This window comes from Hylobates moloch, unplaced genomic scaffold, assembly GCF_009828535.3.
Source record: "Hylobates moloch isolate HMO894 unplaced genomic scaffold, HMol_V3 SCAFFOLD_12, whole genome shotgun sequence".
NCBI lineage: Eukaryota > Metazoa > Chordata > Mammalia > Primates > Hylobatidae > Hylobates > Hylobates moloch.
The window spans coordinates 8663558-8685699 of record NW_026652287.1 but is presented as its reverse complement, the minus strand read 5'-3'; the positions used below and the strand labels follow the sequence as shown (position 1 = coordinate 8685699).

The following is a 22142-nucleotide window of genomic DNA, read 5'->3' as shown; positions in this document are numbered from 1 at the left end:
CTGCACATAGTAGCTACATTAGAAAAGAAATGGGCACAATGAATTGTAATAACATACTTTATTTACATGAATATATTAAAATTATCATTTGAATGTATAATCAATATGAACATGATTGAGACATTTTACATGCTTTTTTTGGTATTAAGTCTTCAAAATCCTGTGTGAATTCACACTTACAGCACATCTCAATTGAGGATAGCCACATTTAAGTGCTGAGTAGTCGCATTTGCCTCATGGCCATCACACTGGACAATGTAGCTCTAGCGTGGGGTACAAAGCCAGGCAGAGAGCATGGGGCTGCAGCTCAGATGTGCCCTTGCAGCCAGCAGGCCATGGCAGTGAGTGATGAGGCTGGGTGGGGTCCTGGTCCCTGGGCAGCGGCCCTTAGCTCCTGCTGACTGATACCAGGTGCCACTAGGAACCAACACTGGCTGGATCCTCTGATTCTGAAAGAAGCTAGGACTTCAGATTTTTACCTGAAATATCCCAATATCTTTTTGTTGGCAATGAATTTTAAAATGCACATCTGGGTCAGGTGCGGTGGCTCACACCTGTAATCCCAGCACTTCAGGAGGCCGATGTGGGAGGATCGCTTGAGGCCAGGAGTTCGAGACCAGCCTGGGCAACATAGTGAGATACTGCCTCTAAAAAGTAAAAAGTAAAAAAAAATTAGCCAGGCGTGGTGGCACACACCTGTAGTCAAGCTACTAAGGAAGCTGAGGTGGGAGGATTGCTTGAGCCCAAGAGTTTGAGGCTTCAGTGAGCTGTGATAGTACCACTATACTCCAGCCTGGGCAATAGAGTGAATTGTATCTTTCAATTAAAAAAAAAAAAACAAAAAAAAACCCACACACAAAACTCAAAACTCAAGATGTGGACCATTCAGGACACGCCTGTGGAACCTCAGGGTTTTGTGCCATGGGCAGGCCCACCTGGAGGGCAAGCTGAGGTGTCCAGCTCAGCACAAACCGACTGAACCAAGTGTGCAGGAGATACAGAGAAGTCTCTGTCACTCAAGAGTTCCCCATCAGGGTGGGAGACATGCATAGAAACTAGAATCTAAAGCAGGGAAGACTGCAACGAGCTATCCCAGAGGAATGGTCAGAAGGTTCTGGACACAGGAGGAGGCAGCGCTGATCAGACAGACCAGCCCCTGGTCTGGAGCTGTCTTCGCGGGAGAGTTTTCTGACTGTGTTTCTTTCACCAGGTATGTGCAGCCCCCAATGATCAGCTTTGAAGCTATTTTTGAGCAGAGCACTCCAAATTCGCCCATTGTGTTTATCCTGAGTCCTGGCTCTGACCCTGCCAGTGATCTTATGAAATTAGCAGAGCGAAGTGGTTTTGGAGGAAATCGCCTCAAATTCCTTGCAATGGGTCAAGGTCAAGAAAAGGTAATTTGTGGCTGAAAGGAACAAGCTCTACATTTAGGGGGAGGTCCCTGGTGTCTGCTAAGAAGGAGCTAACCTGGATTTAAGCTGAGAGTGCCACTCCACAAATAAGTTGGATGCATTTCCGAGCTAAGAAGCAGTAATGAAACACTAGGAAGATGACAATAATAGTTATGATTTCACAACCTCGTGTTGTGATCATGGTGCTGTGCTGTTTTCTTTTTTTTCTTCCTTTTTCTTTTCTTTTTGAGACAGGGTCTCGCTCTGTCACTCAGGCTGGAGTGCAGTGGTGTGAACATAGCTTACTGCAGCCTCAACCTCCTGATTGTGAAGTGGTCATCCTGCCTCAGCCTCCCCAGTAGCAGCTGGGACTACAGGCATGCATCACCATGCCTGGCTAATGTTTTTTGTATTTTCTGTAGAGGAAAATACAAATGTATCACCATGTTGCCCTGGCTGGTCTTGAACTCCTGGGCTCAAGCGATCCTCCCACTTCGGCCTCCCAAAGTGTTGGGATCACAGGCATGAGCCACGACGCTCAGGCTGTGCTGTTTTCAAAGCCCTTTCACACACAGTCTTTACCTTCCTTAGTCCCTGAACAGCCTCTCTGTGGATCAGGATTATCATGGCCCCAGTTGCACGGCCAAGGGAGTGGGTCAAGAGAGGCTGAGCCCAGGACCATTCAGGACAGAACTGCGGTGCAAATCCTCCTACCCTTCTGAGCCAGTGAGCTTTCTTCGCTGAGATCTTGCCTCTCTGCATTACAGTGCTCCCTGATAGAACTTGCTACACAAGTTCAGTACAATGTGGGACAAAGCTTGCAGGAAAAGCCTGTGCGTCAGTAAGTTTGATGGTCGCAGGCATGCGTGTGGGGGTCAGAGGGAGCTGACTGCCAGTCCTGGCTTTGCTGTGAACTGTGAGGTTTTGGGTGAGCCCCTCTGCTGCTGGAAGCCCCTGGGTGAGATGAGGATGGCAATACCCATGCTGGATGGCCCAGGAGGCAAGCCCTGGGCACCAGCAAGGCGGGCCAGCTCTCTTAACCACAACACTGAAAGAAGCTACTGTAATGTCAGCACTCATGTTTTAAGCTATTTCAGAAACCAAGGCTTGATTTGGGCGTTTAGCTTGTTTGTGCTTTGAATTACATTTGGGAGGGGACGTGGTGATTGTTTTCCAGGCCTGGGGCCCTGAAGATCTTACAGTGGCCAGGACAGTCCCTACTTCCTGGTGGGCTTTAGCTGGTCTCTTGCAGCCCTGCTTAGGGGTCCTCAGGGGACAGGAGCGACTGTGTGGGAGGAGCTGGGACTTCCAGGGCCAGGGAGGCTGATGAGTGCAAAATGCTCACCCGTCTTCCAGGCTGTGTGTGACCAGCTCAGTGCACCCCCGGGGCCCACGGGGTTTCTCAAAGATGGTTTATTTGAAGGCTCCCCTTGTAGCTCCTGGATCCTCGGCTTTCTTTTGGCTTCTGCTGGAGCTGGCCATCGCCCTTCTGTGGGTGTGGAGTGGGTCTCTGGAGAGCACGGGGTTGGGTTTGGATGCCAACCCCTCTCCTCTTCCCTCTCCCCCGGCGCAGGTGGCCCTGCAGCTGCTGGAGACGGCGGTGGCTCGGGGGCAGTGGCTGATGCTGCAGAACTGCCACCTCCTGGTCAAGTGGCTGAAAGATCTGGAGAAGTCCCTGGAGAGGATCACCAAGCCCCACCCCGACTTCCGCCTGTGGCTCACCACGGACCCCACCAAGGGCTTCCCCATTGGGATTCTGCAGAAGTCCCTAAAGGTCTGGCTTCAGGGTGGACATCAACATGCCTGGCACCAGCTTCTCAGACCACCAGCATGTTGCTTTGGAGCCGGGTGTGCTTGTGTCCATGTAGAAATAAACCTCAGGCTGCAGGTGAAACCTTGCGGTTGAAACCCTTCTCAATCCCACCTCTCTCTTTAGAGGGAGCCGCTGTCCTGGGTTGGGGTTTGTGACTCCCAGGCGTATCTCTACCAATTCTGCATGTGTCCCTAACAATATCTACGCTACTTTTCATAAACTTCATGGGCTCCCCATAGCCTGCAGTTCTCTCGTGCTGACTGCAGAAGTTTCGGGTGGCTTACATGCCCCATTTAATTTATTCTCCAGGAAATTCTTTTGGAAAGGTTTTGTCATTCTCTGTCTCTCTCTCTCTGGGGAGGTGGAGGGAAGACTTTACTTTCATTTTATATATAGTAAAGGATCTCATGGTTCAGAGGAAGGTCAAAGACTCTTGACCCTTGACCCTGAGAGCCAGAACATCTAGTCCTTTAACTTCTCAGCCTGGGCCCTGGACAAGAGACTTTAGCTATTGGAGGTCTCAGACAGATGGCTCCGTAGAGAGGAAGGAAAGCGCAGTGCCTGCGTTGTGCACACTCTTCCAAGCTTGTGGGTCTGCGGTCTCCATCACTGTGCGTTTTCTTCTTTTCTGAAGGTTGTCACCGAGCCGCCCAATGGGCTGAAACTCAACATGAGGGCAACTTACTTCAAGATCTCTCACGAAATGCTGGACCAGTGCCCGCACCCTGCCTTCAAGCCTCTGGTCTACGTGCTGGCGTTCTTTCATGCTGTGGTGCAGGAGAGAAGGAAGTTCGGGAAGATTGGCTGGAACGTGTACTATGACTTCAATGAGTCTGACTTCCAGGTGACAGCGGCTGCTTCTCCTTGGAAATGGCTTCCTTAGGCGGTCTGCTTCCTCCCGACTTTCCTCCGGGTTCAGCCACAGCAGGGTTGCACCATTCCCAGCAGCCTTTTCAGAAAAGTATCAGAATATGAACAGCTTGGTGTGGGTTTCAGTATAACTGAGCGTGTTCTCTTCTTTCAAGGTCTGCATGGAAATTCTGAACACGTACTTAACGAAAGCCTTCCAGCAACGGGACCCGAGGATCCCGTGGGGCAGCCTCAAGTACCTAATCGGAGAGGTAGGGGTGACCGGGGATCCTTCCGCAGGTGCCTCTGGGGCTACATAGCTGTGGCCTCGTGCCCCTATTTTCCTCTGAACCCTCAGAACCAGCCTCTTCTGCTCCTGTTCCCCTTGGGTTTCTGTGACATTCTCTCTGCTCTCACCTGGTTGTTCTTTGTCCTAAGTGAGTTCTGTTCACATGGAGGTTCCCTGAGCTGGATCCATGGCTGGGGATCCAGGCTAGGCATCCTCTAGCCCCTTGCCTCAGCTGTCACTGTATACAGAGCTCACAGGAAGCATCCCCGGTGGTCTGCACACGGCTCAGGCAGTGACATCAATTCCAAAGACAGAAGCAGCTGCTGGCTTCTTCAGCTGTTTGTTTGATGTGTTTGGGGTCTTTGCCTGCTGCACAGGAGCTCCCAACACTTCCTGAGGGCTTCTTATTGCTTTGGGTCCTATCCCTTGGGAAGCCAGCAAAGCCACAGATCAATTGTGTGAACAGTGGCCCGAAAGGTTATGCAAGTCAACAGGTTCGAGCCTTGCAGCAGCCAGGCTGCTGGAGTCTCTTGACCCTGAGCGAGCCTCTGGCCCCGGGCCCCCAGGGTGCACACAGTAGGTTCTGAGCTCCTGGCTAGCTCTCAGGCCCTCTAATTTTAGGTCATGTATGGAGGACGGGCCATTGACAGCTTTGATCGCCGCATCCTGACCATCTACATGGATGAGTACCTGGGGGACTTCATTTTTGATACTTTCCAGCCATTCCACTTCTTCCGGAACAAGGAAGTGGACTACAAAATCCCTGTTGGTGATGAAAAGGAGAAATTTGTTGGTGAGATTTCTCAGACATGAAAATATATTTTCAAGGCTTTTTCTAAGGGAGACCATACATTTCAACTGGCTCCTCTCCTGGTGGGGCTCCTCGGCTGGTCAGGTGTGGTCTGTTAAGCCTGTTAGGTGGCTCGGCAGACGCTTCCTGGCTGCAGAGCTGATAGAGTTCAGATTTCCCATCCTGGAATGATGGTAAATAAATCAGGTTCCACCTGGAAAGGCAGAGTGGCCACAGTGAAGCTCACTGAGCCATTTTCATAAAAGATGAACATACGGCTGGACTGGGTGTGGTAGTGTAGAATTTTTACATTAAAAACATGTCATTGGCCGCTCATGGTGGCTCGCACCTGTAATCCCTTCTTTGGAAGGCCAAGAAGGGCAGATCGCTTGAGCCCAGAAGTTCAAGACCAGCCTGGGCAACCGAGCAAGATCCCATCTCTACAAAAAATAAACAAAAAATCAAAACAAAAACAAAAAATTAAACAAAAAAAACAAAAAATAAAAATATTAGCTGAGTGTGGTGGTGAACACCTGTAGTACCAGCTACTTGGGAGGCTGAGATGGGAGAAATGCTTGAGCCCAGGAGGTCGAGGCTGTAGTGATCAATGGTCATGTCAGTGCATTTCAGCCTGGGTGACTAAGACCCTGTCTCAAAAAAAAAAAAAAGTCACCCTCTAAACAGTGGAAATTAGTCTTGCATATCTGGGGACTTTGAGGCTGTGGGCTCTGAGAAAGCACAGGTGGCTGGACAGTGCCACCTCCGTTGTTCTCTGTGACTGCAGAAGCCATCGAGGCCCTCCCGCTTGCCAACACGCCAGAAGTGTTTGGTCTCCACCCCAACGCTGAGATTGGCTATTACACGCAGGCGGCTCGAGACATGTGGGCTCACCTGCTGGAGCTGCAGCCTCAGACAGGTAAACTCTACTCAGGAGGACTTCATTAGTTTGATTAGGTTTTACAATTGCTTCTTGTAGCCCTCCCACATTGCTGATGCCTTTCCCAGAACCAGAAGGCTCAGGAGGCTCCGGTTCTGCACACAGATGCCTTGTTTTCTCTGAAAAGTGTCCTGGTTTTAGGGGAATCCAGCAGTGGTATCAGCCGCGATGATTATATTGGCCAAGTGGCCAAAGACATAGAAAACAAGATGCCCAAAGTCTTTGACTTGGACCAGGTGAGGAAGCGCCTCGGAACAGAAATCTCCCCGACTTCGGTGGTGCTCCTGCAGGAGCTGGAACGCTTCAACAAGCTTGTGGTCCGGATGACCAAGTCTCTAGCTGAACTTCAAAGGGTGAGCCTGTCTCTCATGTGCAGATTACTGCCTAGATACCTGGCACCTGGGGTTTTGATAGAGTCCTGCGTGACTGCTCTTGATTCTAAATAGGCCTTGGCTGGAGAAGTTGGAATGAGCAATGAGTTAGACGATGTGGCCAGGTCTCTTTTTATCGGGCATATCCCTAATATCTGGAGAAGGCTTGCTCCTGACACCTTAAAGTCCCTTGGAAACTGGATGGTCTACTTCCTGCGGCGGTTCAGCCAGTACATGTTGTGGGTAAGTTGCACGTCACTACCTCCTCTCTGCCGATTCAGGTGTCAACCTAGACTTCCTCAAACCACCTCCCAATTCCCTCTTTCCATTTCCCAGCAGTAACCTCTGTTAAAGTTTATTGGGTGCTCTGGAAATGGTCTGAGATTCTTACAAGCATATCTGTATCTTCGTTTTTCCTTTTCTTTTTTCTGTTGAAGACTTTGAAGCATACTATACATACCCGATTATTTTATCTAAGCGTATATCTTGGCACTTGTTCCATATTAGTACACAGCTCGTTCTTTCTTAGAGTATGCCATTGTACAAATGTTCCATATCCTTTCTCCTCCTTCTGTATCCTAAAAATATGGTAACTACCTACATTTTGGTGGTTACCATATATTTTTTGTGTGTGTGAATACAAATAACATTCTGATGCACATGTCTATGAATATGCATAGGTGTATATTCCATGGGTAAATTCTGACAGTGGAAGAGTTGGATCAAAGAGCGTGTGCATTTTAAATTTTGATAGCTCTTGTTGGATGGTTCTTAGAAAGGCTGAAAGCGCAGTCTATGAGAGTGCTTCTTTCCTCACCCCGCTGCAATGCTGCGTTCTTAACATTTTGGATCACTGTCTCCCTGAGAGGTAAAAATAATATCTCATTGTTTTGCGCGTCTTTAATTATGGTGAGTCTGAGCGTACTTTGCATGCTTTACAGACATTTTGTGTTTGTTTTTCTGTGAATTGTCTTTTTGTATCTGGATTTCATTTTTAGTGAGGTCTCCATCTTTCTCACTGATGTTTAAGAGCTCTTTGCAAATCAATTAGCCCTTGGTCTGCCAGTGTTGCAGATATTTCTCCCAGCTTGTCATAAGTCTTGACTTTGCTTACAGTATTTTTTCCACAGAAAAGCTTTACATTTCTCCGTAGTCAAACCTACAAGGCTTTTTTTTTTTTTTTATCCTGGGCTTTGCATTTCCTACTCCACGATATGAAAGCATTCATTAGAGATGTGGCCCAGTACTTTTGTGGTTTTATTTTTATATCTAAATCTTTGATCTACCTGGAATGTGGCAGTCCAGATTGTTTTTCTCAAACGGGCAGCCAGTTGTGCCAACGCCATCTTTTGCCACTTAGGTGAAATACGTCTTTTATCATTAACTAAACTTCCAGGCCAACTTTGACCTGGCATCGGATGGCAGCCCCAGGCTCCCAGCACTTGCCCTCTCTTGTCTCCAGGTGACCGAGAGCGAGCCCAGCGTGATGTGGCTCTCGGGGCTGCACATCCCTGAGTCCTACCTCACAGCGCTGGTGCAGGCCACCTGCCGGAAGAACGGCTGGCCGCTGGACCGCTCCACCTTGTTCACACAAGTGACCAAGTTCCGGGATGCAGATGAAGTGAATGAGCGGGCGGGACAAGGTACCATCAGCTCGTTAGGGATCCGGAGCTCTCCCTGAGCCACCTCCAACTCAAAGGGACAGGCATAGCGTGGGCCTAAATGGGCCAGGCCATGTTTGAAAGCCAGCCTGCTGCAAATATTTCCTGTGTCTGGGCACTGCCCATGTCTTAACACCTCTGAGGGTGGGTATGGAAGTTTCTCTCCCACTTTCTCCGTTGAGACCTGGGGTCTATGGCAGGGGAGACCTGAACCATGTTCACTCTGCTAGCTCATGGGAAGTGGGCTCCTAGGTCAGAATTAGCTCTTGCAAAAACCATCAGGTAGCTTTCCGGTAACCCCTGACGGGGCCAGGGGCCTGGGAGCCACAGAGCAGCATGGACTAGCTTGGTTGGAACTCTTTGATTACACCATAACTTAAGGTCCCTTAGACATTGGTTACTGACTGTGCAAATGAGAGCTGGAAACTGCTGTTTCCCCGGGGCCATGTTGTCTTAGAGTTCATTTAACTGCAAGGAACAAAAGCTCTTGTGAGATGGCTTAAGGAGTGGGGACTTATGGTAAAGATGTAGGGACTCTCCAGGTCTCAGTGGCAGGGGAGGGGGCAGGTGTCCGGGCCGCCACTCTCTCTGGGGCCACAGGAGTGTGCTCCTCTCTTCTCTTTGCACGTCTGCTGGGTCCTCCTTCCCGGAGACCACTTTCTCTGTGAGGCCTCGACTTCCTGCTCCCCAGCCACTTCGGCGCACAGGGTAGCTGGGGTTGCCATGGTGCCCATTCTGACTCTGGGGCCATGCATCTTTCTAGCCTGGGGGCCCAGGGTGGTTTAAGTCCGTGGGCCTTGATGCCTCATTCCTGGGGGAGAGGCCACTGCCCCACACCCACTTCTCTGGGCCATGGGGGAGGGCCATAGGGTCTCCTATCTGGGCTGCTCCTCCACAGAGGGAAGGTGGGCAGGACAGAAGTGCTGGAGAAGGGCCTGGGCTGTCCCCAAGCGCTGGGGAGGAGGCCAGCCAGTGGCGTGTCGCTGTGTGTGCGCCTGATAGAGCCACTCCATGGCAGGCTGTGCATGCTCTGGTTGTATCCAGTCTCTGCCTGTGTCCCTAGGATGCTTTGTCTCGGGACTGTACCTGGAAGGTGCTGACTGGGATATAGAAAAAGGATGTCTTATCAAGAGCAAACCCAAGGTGCTGGTTGTGGACCTGCCGATCCTGAAGATCATCCCCATTGAAGCGCATCGCCTCAAGCTGCAGGTGAAGGTCCCAGCCCCTCCTCTCTGACACCAGGGCCCTTCCTCTTCTGACTGTAGTTATAGCTGAGGTGGTTTCCAACAGTCCTGCTTTTTAAAACACGGGTGCCTAAGCTTTATGGGCTGGGGAGAGTCTTGGAGCCGTGCTAAAAGCTATGGATAGCTGCTTCCCGGGAAAGGCGCGGCTGCACGTGTGTGTGGATGCCGATCCTTCCAGAGGTGTCAGGCTCAAGTTGTGATCCTGTGGTCTAGACTAACCAAGGGGAGACTCCCTCCCTTCTTGCAAAATGCTGTAGACATTGCCTGAGTCATAAAGTGGTTCCCTCTGGTGTGGGCAGCAGATGCCTTCTGCTCTGCCTGGGCCAGGACCCACTTTTAGCCAGTGTGTCAGTGTGAAGCCAGGTCCCCGTGAAGCTGGCGGAAGGTGGCCCTGAGCAGCCCCAGCCTCGTGTGTGTTCTCAGGTGCGGTGTTGCACAGGGGCCCCTGCCTGTCAAGACTTAACACTGCACCTTTGCCTTTATCCCTCTGCACCCTCTCTCCATGGGGGCATCTCACCTGCCTTTCCCTTGCAGAATACCTTCCGGACCCCTGTCTACACCACCTCCATGAGAAGGAACGCCATGGGAGTCGGCTTGGTTTTTGAAGCTGATCTCTTTACCACGAGGCACATTTCTCACTGGGTGCTGCAAGGAGTATGCCTCACCCTGAATTCTGATTAACCTTTGGGTGGAGAAAACTGCTTAATGAATTCGGAGCCTGGGGTGGTTGGGAAGAGTGATCAGGTCATTTCTTGGGGCCTCTCAAGAGGCAGGAGGGGGACTGACACTGATTTTTCATTTGAAATCAGCCATTTAAAGCTCTTTCCATACAAATTAACCTGAATGGTTTGGTTTTTAATACTACTTTTTAAAAGGAATTTATATAATCAAAAAGTAAATATTGGAGAGTAGAGTATTTTAAGATGTGTGGAGTTTTCTTTTCCTTCTCAGAGAAAACACTTGATTAGGCAAAAGTGCCTGGCATACATAGCATTGGCACAAGTGAGAATCCTAATGTAATTTCCAAAGGTGTGTTTTTGACGATCCAGGTCTGTTTCAGCAGATGCTCCTTTTTGGCAAGAAGGGCTGATGATGTCGGGCACAAAGCAGAAGTGGCCAGTCACCTGGAGCCACTTCTCCCCCTTCTAGAACTCTCTGGCCCTAGCTTCTTTGGCTCTGACCTGCTACAGCGACTGTGAGGCTGTTGAGCTTAGTGTTTAGTTCCTGCATGAGTTTCTACCCCTAGCCTGCCTGGGTCTGTGTGGGGTCAGGTGAGGACACAGAACCTCCAGGACCAGTGGTCACTGGGCACCCCTTCCCTCTGTGCACCACGAGGCTAGCCTGGAGCCCTGGCTGGCCACCTAGAGGTGAGGGGTGGCTTCACTCCACGAGGGAGGAGAGGGGCTAGCATGGGCAGCACAGTGGGCAGGGGCCATTGGAGGCAAAAGCAGTTTCCCACAGAAGCTCAGGAGCGCAGCGCATTCTAAGGACTGGCTCTGGGCCGGGAGGAGGCAGGAGTCGCTTCTGGGACCTCTGATTGCTCTCCCTCCTGCAGTCTCCTAGCCCTCCTTCAGGTGTTTAATAAAAGACACAAAACAGAAGGAAGGCAGGTTTAGAAAATAAAGTTTGTTGGGATCGTAAACATTTTGGATAAAACTTAACAAAAAAATATGAACACACATTCAGGTTGTGGTGCTATGAGGAGTAGCGTCATCTTATTTAGTTCCTTGAGATACACGCACGGCTGCTCGGTGATTGGTGCCACCCTGGGAAAGGTTGGTTGGGGGGTGACAGGGGTCTCCAGGAGGAGCTCGGGAGGTGACAAGGGTCTCCAAGAGGGAGCAGGGGCTGCTTGGCCAGGCTGCCCTGGAGCCTGAGGATAAGGTCAAGGTTGGTATGTGTTGCTCCGACTTGAGAATTAATTAGGTGTGTGACTGTGTGGCATTGTGAACATCAGTAGTGACGCAGCCGTGGCCTGGGCTTTGTCTGCGGCGCACTTAGGTTACACGGAGCGGGATCAGAAGCAAGCGATTCGGCACACAGGCGTTTGGCCACAGCAATTAGGAAATACATATTCTGCAGCAGGGACACGATCATATTTTGGTGTGAAGAGGGCAAGAGAAGCAGAAGGAGAATTGGTCGGTAGGTGTGAAAAGTGTTTGGCATGCATGGGAATTAAACAGAAAAGGTGTGGCTGAGATTTCCTAGTGGTGCTCACAGTGCATGGACAGCGCGGGGTGGGGCCCAGCGGGCTTCACACAGTTCTGTCCGTCCCTGAGTGCTTCCTCACCACCTTGCCTCCGTTCACCTGGTCGACCGCCAGGGTCTTCACCTCGGGCTGGGCCTGCGGCGGGGTGGCATGGTGGATCCGATGCGCCACCCCGACGTGGGCCTTGTGCGGCTTTTCGCGGGCCGGGCTGTGCTGCTCGCTGCTTCGGTCGGAGGCAATGGGGGGGATGACGAGGGGCCTCTCTTTGATGAGGTGGACCTCAGCGGACTCCCTAGCCAGCAGAAATGGGGTAGGGTCTGGCATAGCATCCACTGGTTCCCGCAAAAGGAGTTTCCTGCTCTCTGCCCCGAATCTGTAGACCTCTTCAAATTCCGGGTGCAAGGGGGCCGAGAGGCTCTTTTTCATGCGGCGGCGAGGCGTTTCAGGTAGCTTGTCTTTGGGGGGCGCTGGCTTGTAGCTGGCCAGCACGGGGCTCCCTGACGGGCTGGCATCTGAGGTCCCGCTGGAGCTCATGAGCTTCTTCTTGGCGGCGTGCAGCTGGGAGGTCAGGTAGGCGATGGTGCTGGCCCGCTGCTCCAGCTCGCTAGAGAGCAGGGTCAGCTTGTGACTCTTGGCCTTCAGCTCCTCCAGGTACTTCTTCTCCCGCTCCTTGATGGTGTTCTCCAGCACTGTGATCATCGCGTTTTTCTGCTCCAGTTCTTTCAACAACTCAGCATTTTCGTTCTCTTTCACTTTCAGTTGGGCTTCCAGCTCTTCACATCTTTTCTTTAATTCACTGCTTCTAGAAGTCCCGTCTCCTACAAGAATAAGCCGAGGAAGCAGGTGAAGAACTCATTAGACTGAGGCCGAGTGGTGAGGCCTATGGGGCAGGCGGACCTGTCTGATGGGGGACCCTGTCTAGGCGGTGGGGGCCATGCAGAAGGCAGGGCTGTGGGGGCTCTGGAAAGACCCCTCCCCTCCCTGAGGTGGGGAGATCAGGGCATCTCAGAGGTCCTTTCCGGCTCTTAGTTCTCTGGCTTACTGCATAAAAGAATGTCTCTGAACCTTAAAGATGCTGAAGTTAAAACAGGCAATTGCAGAGTACTAGACCTCAGCAAACACTTAGGATTAAACTGGCCACAAATCCCTCTGTCTGCTCAGATGGCATTTATGAAATGCCTGCTACATTCAAAGTACTGTTTGGAAACTCAAATGTAAAAAGAATTATCCATGTCTATTGAATTAAAACTCTGATGTTTACAGGAGAAGAGATGTGGGGCTGTCACCTTTGCTCTGCCGCTGGCCTCCTCTCTCACCCCCCTGCCCGTCTCTCTCTCTCACTCTCACACACACACACACACACACACACACACACACACACACACACAGACTCTTTCTCAATTCCTGCTCAGAGAGTGAGCTATCTCACCTCTGTGGCTCTTGCCCTTGGTCCCTCGCTGCCCCTGCCCTAACACTTCGGGCCTCTGCCTCCTTTTGCTGTCCCTGGGTGCCTGCCCTCATCCAGTCCTTCAGCAAACACCAGCTGCCTCCGGTGACCTGCAGTCCCTGGTCCCCTCACATAGCACCCTTGGCTCTAAACCCTGGGTCACCATCCTACTCCTCCTAACGCTGGCTGGCTGGCCATCCTCCTTGCCTGGCCCCTGGGAAGTTCTTTCTAGACTCTTCCTTGCTGGTCTGGAACTCGAGTGTCAACTCCTGATTCAGTGTCTCCTGAGCACCACTTCTCCAAGTGAGTGTCTGTCAGACACACCCTCAAGTCCAGATAGCTGCTCTGCTTCCCACATCTTGACTCTCCCAGGGAGACTGGATACAGTCACCATCCCTGGCCTCCCCTCCCTGACTGTGCCTTTCTGCTGGCTGCTCAGTGCTGTCCCCTCCCTGTGTCTCCAGCTGGCCTTGGTCCCACCTCCTCTCTGGTCTTCGTTTCAGCCCATCCTGTATTTATTAGGAAGCTTGGTCACCCCCTAAATATTCTTGTCCTCTGTTCAAAATGGTTCCTCACTGCCTAATAAAACCCAAACTGCCAGATGCCTTCCAGTTCCTCAATCTGTCCCGAATGTTATCTGCTCCCTCATAAATCAAAGCTTCCATCACTCTCCCCAAGCCACCACCTCTTGTTCTGTCTCTATTGTACCCTCTGTCCTTGACCTAACTCCAGACCTGCACGCCCAGTTTCCCTGTACCAACTCCACCATCCAGGGCCTGCCTAAGCACTGGACGCCACTGGACGTCTTTCCTGGGCTTCTGTCTGTCTCGCTTTGAATTTTCCCACCTGCCTGAGCTAGCAGCAGCTCTGCAGCATGTCCCGCCGCCAGACTCTGAGCTTTTGAGGGCCCACAGCTGACTGGACGGGTCTCGTGCAGGACACTTGCATGTTACAAGCTCACTGCAGGTGATGGGCGCTCCTCGACTTAGCATGGGGTCATGTCCCGAAAAATCCAATGTAAGTTGAAAATACCGTAAGTCAAAAGTGTGTTTTCGATATTTTCAGCTTACCATGGGTTTATCTGGACATATCCGTGGTGAGTCGAGGAGTGTACGAATGGGTATTGCCCCATGCAGTTGAAAAACTTTAAGTTGAACCATTGCAAGTTTCTGTTTTTAAAAACCACGTGTCTGTGTGTGTATGTGCAGGTATAATGTCAGCAAATGACCTCCCTAAAAAGGATGCATGCAGTACTACCTTTCATGAGGTTTCTTTTTTTGCCAAAAGGAAAATGGATCCTAAAACACGGTTTCAGAGGTAAAGAGAGGGACAGAGACACACGCACATGACTCTGTGGACACTGTAAAACCCAGGAGCCCAGCCACCCGGGCTGAACCCCTGCAACCTAAATGCTGACCTGGGCAGGGCATTGGGCCTGGTACCCACTGTCCTTCCCCCAGGGCCTGTGGGACAATAACCCATGCCTGTCGCAGGGCCTTTGCTTTCAGCCCACACTCGGGTGGACAGTAGGCCTTGGGCTCCTTCCGAGGAAGGGATGCAACCTCAGACCTTCAACCACATCCCTGGCCTGCTGTGACCATCCTGGGATTTTTCTTCCCCCAGGCAGTGCTGCAAAAGGCTGATGGACGTTTGGAACATTCAGGAACAAGGCTGTCCCTGGGCTTTGCTCATGTCCTATGAGGGGCAGCCCACAAAGGCAGAAGTCCCTGGTGCTCAGACTGGGGACTTGGATTTGTGGGGCACCTGTCAGATGAAGATGCAGGTTCAGAGATGTCAAAGAACTTGCCCAAGGCCACACAGCCCCTCCGAGTCAGAGCAGAGGCCCGAATCTGGGGCTCATTAAGCATCACTCTGGTTCTTTTGGCCACAGCATCCTGAGAGAAGCTCTTCCTGGACAGACATCTTCCTTATCATCCTTCCTTGAGAGTCATCTAGCTGTGCTGCCTCCTCCTCCAGGGTGCAGCCTTGGTCCCAGGCTGGTGTTTGCTGGCTCCGACTGGAGTGGGCCGTCCTGTGGGAAGGAGCTGGTGCGACTGCTCCTCCATCCCGAGCTCTGGAGAGCTGCTTTGGTGACTGTCCTTCCTGGGAATCAGCACCTCCTGTTTTGCCAATTTCTTGCTGTTTATAGAAAGCTCCACTCCACCTCCTCCTCTGTACGTACCCCCTTTCTGGAAATTTCAGTCTTCCCATGAAAGCTTGGTGCACACTGAGCTGACAGCAGCAACTGCTGCTGGTCTCCAAACGCCGCACTGCTGAGCCTGCCCGAGCGTCAGGGCACTGCAGCGCTTCTAAACCTGCGCACTCCCTGGGCCCGCCCAGACTTCTGGGGTCACAGCCCCCAGGGGAGGGAAGTCAAGAGTCTATGCTGTACCCTCGGTCCCGAAACTGCTTGGAATCGGGCAGTTTTGGGTGCACTAATGTAAAACAATGATTTTCACCACTGGGAGGGGAGAGACCCCAACTGGAACCACCTGAGAGGCTTTTGAAACTGCCTCCCCTAAGACACAGCCCTTGCTGTGAGGACCGTGCTGCTGCTGGGAGCACTACATCAGGTGGGTGGGCGGGCGGGCGGCCTTGGGACCTGGGGTTGAGAACCTTGACTGGAGAGGCCACAGGGCAAAAGTATGCTGCTTCAAATTAGCCTGGGCCAGGAGGGGACAGGGAGCGAGGACGCCCTGGCTTCCACGACATGGGTAGCTCCTTTCCCAAGGCTTCAGTGCTGGCAGGTGTGGATGCTGGAGGTCCCCAATGTCAAGTTGAAATCCTGTTCCTCTGCATTCCCACAGGCCCAGCTCCCAGTCCCAGGGCTTCGGGGGAGGTCCCTGGTGTCCCTCCACAAGGAGACTTCTGAGGACAGGCTCCCGTTCCACCACCCCAAGAAGCCCACGGCGCCTTCCCTACCATACGCTGACAAAAAGATGTCTGGGCTCCTGAGTGGCGCACTCAGGAGGCTGTAATATGAGCAATGCAAATGGAAAAAAATCAGTGCTCGGTAATCCGCTAAGGCTTGGTGGAAATGGTCTGTGTCTTTTACAAGGAACTGGACACTCTCATGAATAATAACTGCCATTGTGAGGCCTGTTTAGAAAAAGGCATTGTGGGGAATGGATAAGTTCTTCAAAGTTTCTTGAAACCATAAAGAGCTTGTCATTTCCTTACTCTATGTATATCTCTATATATGTTCCAATGCAGCTGCTCTGACTTGCCCCGGCATGCCTGGACAGGGCTAAGTGAGCCCTGGACCATAGTGCATGCTATTCCTTTTTTGGAAACTCTCCTGACCCTCTCATGACTAGCTTCCTCTTCTCTTTGTCCTCTTTCCCCTTTGCCTCTTTAGGAAAGTTTCAAGCTGTTAGCCAATTGGGTCAAGCTTAGAATGTGAGGTCCCATTCTGGCCAATGGAAATGGGACACAGTCATAGGGCAATTGCATCAGGTTATGAAGATTATAAATGTCCTTGTCTCCTTTGTTCGAGTGTGCTCTTGTGGCGAGACTGCTGGCGAGTTGCACCTTTTCTGCAGAAAGTAAACTAGCCTTGCTGAGCCATCCATTGCCTTCCTGACGTGATAAACCCGTTTCCAACAGGTGTCTCTGCACAAACATGGATTTAGCACTTTCCAAACTCCCACCCTGTTTTAGGGCGCAGGCTCTTTGCAGCAGGCACAGAGGGCCCTGGGAAGGCCTGGGTTTCTGTCTCTTCTCCGGCGGCCAGCAGGCGGCTGCCCTTTGGGGTTTCCTGAGGTCCTGGAGGATTCTGGTTTGGGGAAGGTTCTGGGGCTGTAGTCCAGAGAAAGCCCCAGATCCTCAGGGAGCTGTCTAGTAATGTGACCGCTCGCTTGCCAGCATTGAGCGAGCAGCTGCTCTGTGCCAGGCCCCATGCTAGGTGGCAGCGACACAGAGGAGCGGGGGCGGTTCTGCCCAATGCTGCTGCTGCTATTCCTCCTCCTTTTGGGTTTAACTCACATCTATTTTTATGTCCTGATTACACAAGGAACACATGTTCATTGTAGGAAAATCAGAAAAACATATAATAGGCATTCCAAATATATGTGTCATTCAAAAGAAAACAGAATCACTCATCCCCCTGCCCACTAATAACCACTTGCAACATGGAGGGATCCAAACATCCTTCTCATCTTCCCTCAGAGTGCTCAGGCCACACGCGTAACTCTTCCTAGCAAGAGCATTTTCTTCTAAGTGTGTGACTAGTGAAAACGGCACCGACATATACCACAAAGGGAAACGTACTGTCATTTACTTCTGGGGAGGAGTTCTTACCTGTCTGTTCCGAACTTTTGACTGTCAGCTCATATGTTAAATCTAAAAGGGAAATGTTACACATTAATTCTGTCACCGTACATTTCAAAATCTTCATCAGCTTTGAAAATGCAAAACCAATTCCCACGATTGGCCAGCGAGTCCTATCCAGACAGAGCAGGGTTTGGCAGCAGGAGAGGCGAGCATGAGAGCAGCAGAAAATATCAGCGGCCGCTGTGCTCCCTGGGGTCAGAGGGCACCCTCTGTTCCCCCAAACTCCCTTCCCCATTCCCCCACAACATATCCCAACCAACCAAAACAAGCCAGCAGCTGGGTCTATGTATCACACAGGCTATATCTTGGTTATCAGTTCCAAACACATTGGAGATTCTAACCATCGTATTTTAATCTCTTAAGTCCTCAGTATGCCAAGAAAAGGCTTTGCAGCTTTATGCTCAGTGCATCTTGATTATGCAATGAGGATGGTATAAGGCATTCAGATGGACTCCTGCAATGACAATGGGACCTGGGGGCAGGGCAGTCCTAGTACATTCTGACGCTGGGCTCTGCCGTGCCCCATAGCTGTCCCCCACCTGCCCGGGCCTGCTCCCGGATGTACCTGTGCAGTGCTGCTGCAGCCGCCTGATCTCGGAGTGCAGCCCCTTGAGCGTGCTGGCATGCTCCCGCTGAAGGAACAGGAGGTTCTTCTGTGCGCTGTGCAGCTGGTTCTCCAGGTTTGTGGCTGCCATGCTGACATCCAGGGGACCTGTGGGTAACACAGACCCTGGCTGCGGTCCCTGAAGAGGGTCCCAGGGCTGCCTGCCCTCCTTGGCTCTGGGTGCGGAGGGGTGTGCACCTCCCAGGAGAGAGCAGAAGGAAACCACGGCGCCTGGAGAGCAGGGTGCGGGGGCACCAGGGCTACATTCCCAACACTGCAGGGAGGCCCCAGGCCAGGGACGGCAGCCTCTGCTTCCTGAGCGCCTCGGGGTGTGCCCTAGCACCATGCCTGGCACATGAATGAGTGAGGCCCACTCCGAGTACAAAGTCACTTCCCTTTACTCATGAGGAAACAGATCAAGAGAGGCAGATTTGCGAGCCTGGGGTCACACAGCCAGTGAGGTATGGAGCAGAGATTCTAATCCAGGGACCCCTGGTTCCCAATCCTGTCCTCTCCACGCACCACCTCACCCCAACAGACTGTGACTGACCAAATCACTCCCAAAAGATTTCCCTGACCAGGAAGCACTGACAGCTTCCTCATGGGAAAAGCTGGCACCTGGGAAACGGGCCAAACATTTCCTCTAAATGACATCTGGAGCTGGCCAAAGTAAGGAGGGAGAGCTGGGCTGAATTCCAGAGGGAAGCCCCCTGCACTTCACAGCACAGAGAGGAGCCACAGATCCTTCTTGGGAAGGTCTGAGAACGTATCTCATGGGGCCAGGGGGTGGTGCAGGTGTCTGGAGTCTGTCCCCAGTGCTTGGCCCCTCCCAACCCCAGCTTCCAGCATCTGATGCTCACTCAGGGCCCCAGACTCTACCTTCATCGTAACTCGAGAAATGTGGTGAAGTCATGGGTCTTTCTGGAAAAGCTACCAGAGTAATTCAAGACGCTTGTACAGCACTGAAAAATACTGAGGATGAAATGTGAGTTATTTGCTTATAAATTATTATTGTAAATACAGAGCCTCAGAATGCATTTTCCCTAATTTGCTATTCCAGAGAACCTTCCATAAAGGAGGTACAACTTCTCAACAGCTCCCGGGACGCAGCCCATTTGTAGGATGCCACAGTGGAACCGTTTTGGAGACAATGACACACCCAGGCTGTCACTGCTTCAGACGACACCAATTGCTCATCAATTATCTGTACAACCAGTGACATGCATGCATACTAGCTCCGGAGCTAGGACGAGTTCATAACGAACTTCAGACATACACTTTCATCACATGAAAACACTTCCCGGGCGCTGATCAGGTGGAAAGCCACAGACTCCACTCCAAGGGCAACCTGAGAACGCAGAGAAGGAAATAAAACACGACGGAGCTCACGAAGGGGAGTGAACAATGACACATCCTAAAAAGGACCAAGAAAAAGAGAAACAAGAGGCCCTTTCAGTTGGGGACAAAAACTGGCAGGAGAGGGCAGTGGCCCCAGGACATGGCAAGTACAGTCTCGGGGGCGCCTCACCACGGGCAGTGACTGGGCAAAGCTGATCAGAAGCCTTGGAATTGGTCGTCTCTCTGAACTAGCAATTTGTTTTTAGAAATCTACCAAAGGGAAATTATTACTTTTGTGTGAAAAGAGGTAGCTGTGAGAATGGTCACTACAGTGCAGTTTGCGGGTGGAAGAGACTAGAAACAAACTCAAAACCCGACAATAGGGAGTGGGTTAAATAACTTAAGGCGACCATTTCTAGGCACGTTTCTATAAAACAAAGCATAGCTCTCCCTGGCCTTTGACTGCCGTCGCACTGGGGTGCAGACGATGGTAGAGTTGAGTTTCCATCAAGCAGGGCTTTCCTCAGTGGAACTGTGAGCAGCCTTCTGGCAGGAGTGAGAAAGGATGTTTCTGTCCCCGAAACCGTCTCTGTGCTGTAACCGCAAACTCTCCTGTGTAGGCTGCTGGGCCAGACACTAGTTTCTAAGTGGAACCCCACAGTTCTCGAGATCCCAACATTGTCTGCACAGCACGTGGTCTTGGGGGGCACTGACCTTAACAAAGGAGCCAGCTACGACCAAGGCAGGTTCAGCGTGTGGCACGCGTGTGCCGCGTGCTTGCTGTGGAAAGGGCGAGCACCTTCTGACCTTGCCCTTCCCTCACAAAGCAGAACGCTTGAAAGCGGAACAGCCTCAGCGTCAAAGGAAGGAAAATCCCAGGAGCGCCTGCGAGCTGTCAGTAGCGGCTACCTTTTCCTTCGACTCAGCAATCCGGAGTCATTCACTCTGGCATCAATTCCAGCACCTCACCTGGAGGCTGAATCCTGAAGAGCTGAAAGGGGTTTGGAAGTGGGAACTCTAGCAGAGGTGCTTTCAAAGGACAGCCTCAAATCCAGGATTCTGTTGGCTGATGGAAGAAGCAGAGCCCATATGTTAGTGGCTTGCTATCAAAGAGAAAGAACCATTTAAATGTGATCCAGAATTTAGTGGGTCTTGGATGACAGGAGAGCTACCCTAGGCCTAGCGTCCTACCCCTCACAAGCGCTGTCCCCAGTTGCACAACCTAGGGGTGGCCTTGACGCTGGCATCCCCTGCCATCCATTTCCAGTCCATGATGATCTCACTGGCATCCTGCTTTGAAAACAGTTCTCAGATCCGTTCAACTCTCCCCATCTCCACTGCTGAGGCCGTCCTCACCTTCACCTGAATCCCTGCCAGAAAGCCTCCCTCTGTCCTCTCCTGCCTGCTCCATTCTGCTCTCCACGTGACAGCAGAGTGATTTTGTTTTTAAACTGAGACTACTTAAAAATCTCCAACAGTTCCCACTGCTCTGAGAATTGGACTGGTCTGCCCAGCCCTGCGACTGGCCCCACCACCCTCGCTGGCCCTTCTCTCACCCCCAGGGCTCCTGGTGGCACGAGCTTTCCTCTGGGTGCCCTGCCGGGCTGTGCTTCTCCCACCCTGGTGCCCTCTCATGGCTCCTCCTCTGCCCAGAACGCTCTTCTCAGGCCTCTCTCCCGCCCACCTCTCCTGTCTCCACTGTCTACTTATCCTTTAGGTCTCAGTACAAGTTTACTTCCTCCCGGAAGCCCTGGCCCCCAGACTTAGGTGCATTACCACTCTGTCCCCAGTTCTAGTCTTTGTGTCTCTGTGAGGGTCTGTAAGTGTGGGTCTATTCCCCGCCTCCTCGCACAGACTCCAGGCTGTTCACCGCTGCACCCTAAGCCCTAGCACAGTGCCTGGCACCCTGGAGGCCCGCGAATGGGCCTGGTGCCAGTCTGAGTGCAGCTGTGGTGCCAGAGGAATGTAAGGGCTTCAGGGTTGAAAAATTTTTGTTTCTATGGGCTTCCTATTTAGGTGCTTCCTTTACAGGCACACCTTGCTCAAAGAAAACGGGATATACTAAAACATCCTGAAATGACACGACCACCTCACCTGCCATGATGGCACAAAATGGGATGTGCCTATATGTAGATGTCAGTATTTTCTTCTACACTGTCCCATGGGGGCAGAGGGGAATGGAGTACAAATGTTATCAGCAGCCATCTCTATCACAGTGTGGTATTACATTTCATTTGTAACAAATTTAAATACGATTTAGTAAGTATTCATACTCTAACTGCCTTGGTCAATCAGCAACTTTGAATTATAACAACGCTGTGTTTCATTAATCCACTGTGTTAACTGCAGAAATACAAAAGCATCCTTAAAGCATCCCATTATGATGGGCAGACAGCCTGAAGAAGAAGAAACGGCAGGCGAGCAGGTAGAGTGTGATCACGTAACGCGCAGAGCTCGACAGTGAGCGCTGGTGAGCCACTTGGAACCCTCACAGTGGGGGACAAGGGTCTCCTGGCCTGGGGCATTTCACTGACTGTCGCTCTCCCCTTCTTCCACACTCTGTGCTGACTGAAAAGGCCCTGACATGGAGACGCCATCTGTGCAGGGCATTCTACAGCTGTTTGGATATTCCTGAATGAGGCAGGTCCACTTGGGGCCAGGGAAACAAAGCACGTCTCCAAATGGCATCCAGATTACTCAATTATTTTCTCATCAGCTCAAAAGAATAACAATATCACTGGCTTTCTGAGGGCAAAAGAGTTTTCACGGCTGAAAAGACAGTGGTGTTTTCCATTGCGATCCTTCACTACTGAAGAGAGGTAATCATTGTGATGATGTGATGCTCCCAGTACTGTGACATGACTGAA

The 22142-nt window shown here is 51.6% G+C and overlaps 2 protein-coding genes and 1 long non-coding RNA gene across 9 annotated transcripts in view; 1 reads left to right on the top strand and 2 right to left on the bottom strand.

Annotated features, from left to right (window-relative positions):
- The window catches only part of DNAH10 (dynein axonemal heavy chain 10), a 168361-nt gene extending 158105 nt beyond the window's left edge, over positions 1 to 10256 (top strand). The window contains exons 69-79 of the mRNA XM_032168329.2: positions 1211 to 1394; positions 2965 to 3165; positions 3839 to 4048; positions 4230 to 4325; positions 4964 to 5135; positions 5917 to 6048; positions 6211 to 6422; positions 6516 to 6683; positions 7903 to 8083; positions 9165 to 9310; positions 9880 to 10256. Coding sequence (XP_032024220.1) covers positions 1211 to 1394; positions 2965 to 3165; positions 3839 to 4048; positions 4230 to 4325; positions 4964 to 5135; positions 5917 to 6048; positions 6211 to 6422; positions 6516 to 6683; positions 7903 to 8083; positions 9165 to 9310; positions 9880 to 10026 — 1849 coding nt within the window. The 3' untranslated portion in view covers positions 10027 to 10256. The remainder of the gene's footprint in view (positions 1 to 1210; positions 1395 to 2964; positions 3166 to 3838; positions 4049 to 4229; positions 4326 to 4963; positions 5136 to 5916; positions 6049 to 6210; positions 6423 to 6515; positions 6684 to 7902; positions 8084 to 9164; positions 9311 to 9879) is intronic.
- On the bottom strand, positions 44 to 2824 carry LOC131380780 (uncharacterized). The gene is made up of 2 exons (XR_009208972.1): positions 2737 to 2824; positions 44 to 647 (listed from the first exon to the last, which is right to left on the bottom strand). It is a non-coding gene; the product is annotated as an uncharacterized LOC131380780 (long non-coding RNA).
- A 695-nt stretch (positions 10257 to 10951) lies between the features above and the next one.
- Positions 10952 to 22142, bottom strand: part of CCDC92 (coiled-coil domain containing 92) — a 35614-nt gene continuing 24423 nt past the window's right edge. For 2 of the 7 annotated variants that reach the window (XM_032168331.2, XM_032168336.2), the window contains exons 2-5: positions 18817 to 18909; positions 17899 to 18045; positions 17301 to 17342; positions 10952 to 12372 (exon numbers count right to left, since the gene is read on the bottom strand). In XM_032168331.2, the coding sequence (XP_032024222.1) occupies positions 11600 to 12372; positions 17301 to 17342; positions 17899 to 18045; positions 18817 to 18850 (996 nt within the window). In that variant the 5' untranslated portion in view covers positions 18851 to 18909 and the 3' untranslated portion in view covers positions 10952 to 11599. Of the gene's footprint in view, positions 12373 to 17300; positions 17343 to 17898; positions 18046 to 18816; positions 18910 to 19213; positions 20188 to 20244; positions 20342 to 22142 lie in introns of those variants that run through there. The other 5 variants (XM_032168333.2, XM_032168335.2, XM_032168332.2 and 2 more) reach the window with 5 other exon arrangements.